We start from the raw sequence: 8,301 nt of genomic DNA, 5'->3' as shown, positions 1-8,301 counted from the left end.
CTTAAGGAGGGGCTTGTAAAAATAACCACCAATGCGTTAACTGAAATATGTGAATGGCAACGTTAACACACTCATCAAACTCACAATTACCATAAACTGATAAGACATAGTAATGACGTAAGTGTGTTTGTCAACACCTGCATGCAGAGATTGAATATATTAAAGTATATATATGATAATATGCATACATGGCCCAACCTTGGAGGAATTATACTGACAACCCACCGCGTAATGTATCTCAATGGAATGTCCGGTCTGAAAATGACATTCGCTAGACTGTTCGGGCAAGCCCTCGCTGCGAACTTCGTTCGCTTATAGTATCGAACGAAAGTCCGAACGTCTAGCAGCAAGACTAGTAGTCTTGCTGCTAGACGTTCGGGCTTTCTTTCGATGCTATAACTATAAGCGAACGAAGTTCGCATGTGAGGGCTTGCCCGAACACTCGGATGTTCCATCCTCGATAGCGTTGTTCGGCTGTGTGTCATATTTTATCGGAAGAACAACCGAGGGCTAGCTGATAGACTACAAGACTAGGAATTCTAGCAATAATGTATAGAACCGAAGTGCGCATGTGCAATGACACTTGACTTGTGAGTTTTGTGCAGTGACACAGACAACATGTACAGCTGTGTGAGCGACTCTCTGCTGGATCCCGGCCCATCTTCAATCACTCTCTAGACTACACCAAGCAAGATTAACTCTAGGTAGGTACTTAACCATCATATAGAGTAATTTGACAGTCAAATATACTTACAAAATTGACGAAAGTGAACACTCGATAAACAGCAAGTTGCAATATTATATTTGTATCGTAGTAAATTGTACATGGAATACATGACGCTCCGCTCACCAACATGATATACTATGTAAACATTCTAAGCGTACCACGTCAGCATGCATGGCGTCCCACAAGGCTCTGTTCTTGGTCCCATTATGTTACCATATAAAGACACAGACATGAAAATAGAGATCATCCTGAAAATCTTCCGTGGTTGCTTCAAATAGCGCCCCTAGTGGTCAAAATATTTAATCTTTTGTCTTTCTAATCTATTACGCTGTTACATTTTCTTTCAGATTCAGAAATGGACAATGAAGAGTTGGTATTCAGCCTATATGAACGGGACTTGAATGAAGCATATCAAGTGTTACTTTACCGACTTGAGAATAATACACTCTCTGATAGAGGTATGTTGTAGTAATACATAACACCACCCATTCCATTGTATAATATTGAAAAGTTTGTTGTTTGCAGAAATTTGTAAGCCAGTAGTATTTGGTTTTTATTAGACAGTGAAACTATCCTTTTTAGCACAACTCAAGTACTTCACCATTGCTAAATGGATGGTGAAATTGTATATAAATTGTGTGTGTGTGTGTTTGTGTGTGTGTGTGTGTGTGTGTGTGTGTGTGTAGATATTGTCTCTGCATGTAAACAACTTAAAGTCAAAACTTGCCAGGCAAATTGTCCTGATATTTGGAAACGGTATTACTTAAGGATGTAGACATAGAAATCTCCAAATCAAATGCATCATGATCAGCGATGTGTTTTGGGTCAGAATTAGGTTTTAAAATATGAGATTTGACCTAATTTGTAAATGGGGGTAAACTTTGTTGAGGAGGATGTTTCTAGAGGAGCTTTTTCTACTGACACTGTTTAAGACAACAGGCCCTAGCAACTATAACTACATCCTTAGCAACATGCAAACAGACTTTGCAAAGATAGCAATTGAATAGTTTCAGACAAGTGTATGCTAATATAGCTAGCAACAAGACAACTCCCCAAGCAACAGTTAAATATGGATGTGTACTATGTGCTTAGCAGCAAGGCTATGCACACAGCAACAGGCAAATAATGTAATGGTATACATGTATGTTGCAAAGATTACAGGGGTAATCAGGAAATTTACAGTTGTGTTACAATGTCATTGATGCTATTTTTTCAATTATTTACCAACAAATGTAAAGGTTTATGTAGGGAACTTTACTTTATTTGAAACAGATCAATACAAAATTGATTAAGAGACCACAGGTAAATTACAAAACTGATTATTCAACTTGAACAATTCTTTTGTTTTTGGTGGTCTGTCTGTCTTTCATTACAACTACTTTAAAGGAATCTTCCTGACGAATAGCAGAAATGAAGTACACTATGGTGTTGTTTGGTCAGTCTCCCTGGGGTAACACTTACACATCACAATATAATTTAGTTTCTGCTACCATGTGATGTCATGTGTGTGTCTGCCTAGGTATTGTTTACATCTGTTATGAGCTTTTCTAAATCATGTTTGTTTGTTTGTTACATTCATATAAATCACATTTATGGATGAGATTGGTTAGTGACATATAGTCTTCAGATAATCACTGCCTTTTCACAATTCATATTTATAAAATATTGATTTACATTTGTGATCAGTCATTTCACTAACATCTTTTTTTTTGTGTCAACAGATAAATCCATAATAATTAATTGTCTTTGTCAACATGGACTTGTTACATTGCATGAAGTCAAGGTTGAAGAAGACTCTGAGGAGCATTGTATAGAGTATAGTACAAGAAGTGACTGTGATGTTTTAGTTACCAATGAGAACCAGAAATCTCCACAAACTACAATTACATGTGAAAATAGTGATAATGTTAGCCATGAACAGACTTTGCCAGACTCTGAGGTACATTGTGTAGAGTATAGTGCTATAAGTAATGACAATGAAAGCCATGCAAATGACAGGTCATTTCTATGTGAGGAGTGTGGTAAAAGTTTTACTCACAAGAGTCATCTGAAAAAGCACACAAGAATCCATACAAATGAAAGACCATTTGTATGTAAAGAGTGTGGTAAAAGTTTTACTGAAAATAGTAATCTGAAAGCACACATGAGAATCCATACAAATGAAAGACCATTTCTATGTGAGGAGTGTGGTAAAAGCTTTACTAATAGAAGAAATCTGAAAAGACACATGAGAAGCCATACAAATGAAAGACCATTTGTATGTAAGGAGTGTGGTAAAAGCTTTCCTGAAGGTTGGACTTTGAAATTACACATGAGAATCCACACAAATGAAAGACCATTCGTATGTAAAGAATGTGGGAAAAGTTTTACTCAAGGTGGTATTTTGAAATCACACATGAGAAGCCACACAAATGAAAGACCATTCGTATGTAAAGAATGTGGGAAAAGTTTTACTCGTGATATTTTGAAATTACACATGAGAAGCCACACAAATGAAAGACCATTTGTATGTAAGGAGTGTGGTAAAAGCTTTACTCGAGGTGATACTTTGAAATTACACATGAGGAGCCACACAAATGAAAGACCATTTTTATGTGATGAGTGTGGTAAAAGTTTTACTCAAAGTGGTAATCTGAAAGCACACTTGAGAATCCATACAAATGAAAAACCATTTGTATGTAATGAGTGTGGTAAAAGTTTTGTTCGTATGGGTAATCTGAAAGTACACTCAAGAAGCCACACAAATGAAAGACCATTTGTATGTAAAGACTGTGGGAAATGTTTTACTCAAGGTGGTACTTTGAAATTACACATGAGAAGCCACACAAATGAAAGACCATATGTATGTAAAGAGTGTGGGAAAAGCTTTACTCAAGGTGGTACTTTGAAATTACACATGAGAATCCATACAAATGAAAGACCATTTTTATGTAAAGAGTGTGGGAAAACTTTTACTCAAAGTTATAATCTGAAATTACACATGAGAATCCACACAAATGAAAGACCATTTGTATGTAAGGAGTGTGGGAAAAGTTTTACTAAAAAGAGTCATCTGAAAGCACACATGAGAATCCACACAAATGAAAGACCATTTGTATGTAATGAGTGTGGTAAAAGTTTTTTTCAAATGGGTAAACTGAAAGTACACTCGAGAATCCACACAAATGAAAGGGGTGTGGTAAAGATTTTGCTGTAAAGAGTCATCTAAAAAAAAACACATGAGAAGCCATACAAAGGAATGTGGTCAAAGTCTTCATCAAGCAAGTACACAGGAGACTCCATACAGATGATAAACTATATTTGTGTCATGAATGTGGAAAAGGTTTTAATCGAAAAGGTCATTTGAAAATACACATGAGAATTCATACAAATGAAAAATAATTTGTATGTAATACCCAGTGGGCCAGAAGGGGTTTAGCTGACACTGTCACTGCAGGCTGTGAAAGGTTGTCCATATATTGCCTAATCTATTGACCTATGGAATGATATCTAGGAGGACGTCTTGCAGGAAATTTGCATGGAACTCTCTGGAGTGCAGTTTTGATGTGATAAACATGAAAAGTTTGTGATATTTTAAACTTAGAACGGTAAGGGCTACCCTTAATGGAAATGGTTGTAATATGTCTCATTAATGTGTTACAGTTTCAAATTCTATATAAGAAAGTAGAATTGATATGCAGGAATATAAAAATACACAATATTGTAATGAAAGATGTAAATTTAGGTCTACAATCTTAAGATTGCAAGAAAATTTAATGTGAAAAGAAATGTGAAATTTCTGACTGGTTACCATTTAGCGTGTAAAAAATAGAAACTTACATCATCTCCACCATGATATCACTTTCAATGAGTTATATATAGTGAATGTAGAGTTTATCCTTTGTATATCATTTATAAGGTGTGTGGTCACAATTGACTCAATGACGTAGGATAGTGCTCTAATTTTTATTTTCACAATTCATCTGAAAGTACACAAGACTCTCTCAGACTTCACAAACTTTACTAATTTGGTTCCACATACTGAGCCCTAGTAACAAGTCCTATCTTCTAATATGATGTGCCATCATTGGTTATGTAAAATGATAAACCACTCAACTAGACAAACTGAAATAATGTTGTGTTGTGAATTCCAAAGACAGAAGACTTCACACATTGGAAATCGATTTCTTTGTAAGGAGAGTTGTTAAAGTTATTTTTAAGTTTTAGTTTGAAATTTCAATAAAGAAGATCTTAGAAAATTACAAAGTTAGGGAAGTTTAAGACATAGAATAGTGTCAACGTATTATTTGTAATGTAAAATAAGTTGTAGTGATTTGAAAAAATAAATGTGTTTGTTGATACAAAATAGGTCCTTATGTATGTATGTATGTATGTATGTATGTATGTAAGTATGTATGTATGTAAGTATGTATGTATGTATGTGCGTGTGTACATACGTATGTATGTATGTATGTATGTATGTATGTATGTAAGTATGTATGTATGTATGTATGTAAGTATGTATGTATGTATGTGCGTGTGTACATACGTATGTATGTGTGTATGTATGTATGTATGTATGTATGTATGTATGTATGTATGTAAGTATGTATGTATGTATGTATGTAAGTATGTATGTGCGTGTGTACATACGTATGTATGTATGTATATATGTATGTATGTATGTATGTATGTAAGTATGTATGTGCGTGTGTACATACGTATGTATGTATGTATGTATGTATGTATATATGTATGTATGTATGTATGCATGCATGTATGTTATATATGGTAAGCATTTCCATGTTAGAATTGTCAACCACCTTACACAATACCAAACAGAACTTGGGAACTATGTCTTCAATTGAAGACTTGTGCATTGTTCTTCAAACGAAAACAAGATGTAAGATTAAAATGTGACAGCATCTGACAAATTACCATGTACAAGTGTGGCAAGACATGAAAGCACTCAAATTCGCCACAGTAACGTATACTAATAGTAGTAGGCTAATTTCTACAGGAGAAACAAGGTGAGTATGGTGTTTCATTATTTAACATTTATATCCACTCCAACACCACAGAGATAGTCTTTTCCCTGGCGTGCACATGGATGATACTTCCATGATCTTTCATCAGTAACCATGGGAATGCTCATTCTGTGTTCCTCTTTATTTGAAAATCTGTTTAATATTATCTGAACTTGTAACCATGGTAATGTTACTTCTCTGACAATGGTTTCTTGCAGCCAATGAAATCATGTAAAATTCTGTTCAGTTATTTCAACGATATGTTATAACCAGTATTTAAACCATGACAACGTCACTTCTGTGTTTCCGGTTTGAAAGAAGGTAGTGCTTGTTTACAACTTTCTCGACTCATCATCCATTCAAGGTAGGATGCCACTAGAGGGCGCTTTCCATCGGCCCAGAACATTTCACCAATGCCGTAATGCTTCATTCTGTTTATCAGAACTGTTAGAAAAATATCAGCAGAACTCACATTTTTACCACAAAGAAAACTTTCTCCTGAAAAAAAAGGGAAACTTACTTAACACTTTATTTTCACACATGAACTATTAAATCTCGATGTTAGTCGTGTTCCAATGAAATGTTGCTCAAAAAAATTAACCCATTTTCAAACACTCCGAATGAATTCTTTTAAATTTCAGATTAAAATAAAGAAATACTGTTCCTTTATTCATGTCGATAGGAATAAGAAAAACATAGGATTAACATTACACTAAGCTTCTTGACGTGTTCAATATTTAGTTTTGTCACTTACTGTTTTCCTGTCACATCAAATTTCACTTTTTGCAAATGTTATTCAAATTAAAATAATGAAATTTTAAATGAGGATCAAATGGTAATCTTTTCAGTCTCAGTAATTCACGTGTTCACTATTCAGTTTCGACACATTTTTCCCCACCAAAAGTAGTCTATAAGGTACGTCATGAAGGGCGCCCTCAAACATCAAAATGACATGACGTATCTTACAGTTCACACCAAAACTAGATTGGCGTAATTGTTACGTTTTTGTGAAATTTTACCTAAATTCAATTTAATGTTAGATTAGATTAAAACTTTATTTATGTCTCAAAATTTTCAGTGTTAAAATGAGTAAAATTTTGACTATGGTACGGCAACGATCTTGTAAAATTTTCACTGGAATTTAAGGCAACCATCTTGTCGTAAGATTTTAACCGGATGATAAGTCAACTATCTTGTCGTAAAACAATGCTCCAGGATGATTTCTTTCAAGATATGCTATGAATAGTATGATGGAGCTACCATGACCCTCACTTCCGGCCCTTGAGATGCTTTCGAACAGCGCCCCCTAGTGGCAAAACTATACAATCGTTTGTCTTTCTGATAACTGGAAAATGGTGTAGTAAATCTATGGACAGTTATCAATTACAAAAAAAATTATTAAAATTATTACCGTTAGGAATTCTTCTCTTTGTTTCTTGTAGCTGTATTTCAACTTCAGACAACAACTGATCGATTTTACTCAGAACAGTTTTGAAATATTTCTCAGTAGGAGTACCCCAGTATTCATCCTTCTTCTCTTGGATTTTTCGTAGATAGTTGTCTTTCAAATCAGGGTGTTTTTCAGCTAATTCTACTGCTTTCCTTGGTATGTCTTCGTGTACAACTAGAGTTGAAACCAATAAGAAACACTTCTTTAGTTATTTTACAGCTAAAGTGTTTCACGCATGGGACATTACAGCTAAAATGATGTTGGGTTGGTGTTTCACGCATGGGACATTACAGCTAAAATGATGTCGGCTTGGTGTTTCACGCATGGGAGATTACAGCTAAAATGGTGAACGCTTGGTGTTTCACTCATGGGACATTACAGCTAAAATGATGTAGGCTTGGTGTTTCACTCATGGGACATTACAGCTAAAATAATGTAGACTTGGTGTTTCACTCATGGGACATTACAGCTAAAATGGTGTTGGCTTGGTGTTTCACTCATGGGACATTACAGCTAAAGTGATGTCGGCTTGGTGTTTCACTCACGGGACATTACAGCTAAAGTGATGTAGGCTTGGTGTTTCACTCACAGGACATTACAGCTAAAATGATGTAGACTTGGTGTTTCAGTCATGGGACATTACAGCTAAAATGGTGTATAATAGGCTTGGTGTTTCACTCATGGGACATTACAGCTAAAGTGATGTCGGCTTGGTGTTTCACTCACAGGACATTACAGCTAAAGTGATGTAGGCTTGGTGTTTCACTCACAGGACATTACAGCTAAATTGATGTCGGCTTTGTATTTCACTCATGGGATATTAAAGCTAAAATGATGTCGGCTTGGTATTTCACTCGTGGGACATTACAGCTAAAATGATGTCAGCTTGGTGTTTCACTCATGGTTAGTGCAGTTTGAATTAACCTATATCGTTTTTACTCTCAACAAATAAAGGTACAAATTATATATGAACAGTCGTACATTTAGTACACAGTGTAATTATACTACAAAGAAGCCATGTTGAAAGTATTCGATCACAACATATATAGTCTTATTTTATACCCTGGTCGTTCTACGTCAGGATAACTTGCGTCTACGTCACTGGTTTTGTGGTGCTC

At 35.2% G+C, this 8,301-nt stretch overlaps 2 protein-coding genes across 2 annotated transcripts in view; one reads left to right on the top strand and one right to left on the bottom strand.

The window, feature by feature from the left end:
- The first annotated feature begins 1,796 nt into the window (after positions 1-1,796).
- LOC144450035 (uncharacterized) lies at positions 1,797-3,923 on the top strand. Its single transcript, XM_078140601.1, has 3 exons — positions 1,797-1,845; positions 2,449-2,853; positions 3,103-3,923. The coding sequence occupies exons 1-3, from the start codon at positions 1,797-1,799 to the stop codon at positions 3,921-3,923; spliced, it is 1,275 nt and encodes a 424-aa protein (XP_077996727.1).
- A 2,102-nt stretch (positions 3,924-6,025) lies between these two features.
- LOC144450034 (ganglioside-induced differentiation-associated protein 1-like) overlaps positions 6,026-8,301 on the bottom strand; it is a 4,043-nt gene continuing 1,767 nt past the window's right edge. The window contains exons 3-4 of the mRNA XM_078140600.1: positions 7,145-7,357; positions 6,026-6,177 (exon numbers count right to left, since the gene is read on the bottom strand). Coding sequence (XP_077996726.1) covers positions 6,026-6,177; positions 7,145-7,357 — 365 coding nt within the window. The remainder of the gene's footprint in view (positions 6,178-7,144; positions 7,358-8,301) is intronic.

Source organism: Glandiceps talaboti, chromosome 19, assembly GCF_964340395.1.
Source record: "Glandiceps talaboti chromosome 19, keGlaTala1.1, whole genome shotgun sequence".
In the NCBI taxonomy this organism is placed as follows: domain Eukaryota; kingdom Metazoa; phylum Hemichordata; class Enteropneusta; family Spengelidae; genus Glandiceps; species Glandiceps talaboti.
Note: the sequence above shows the minus strand (reverse complement) of the source record. Positions and strands in the feature narration are given on the sequence as shown.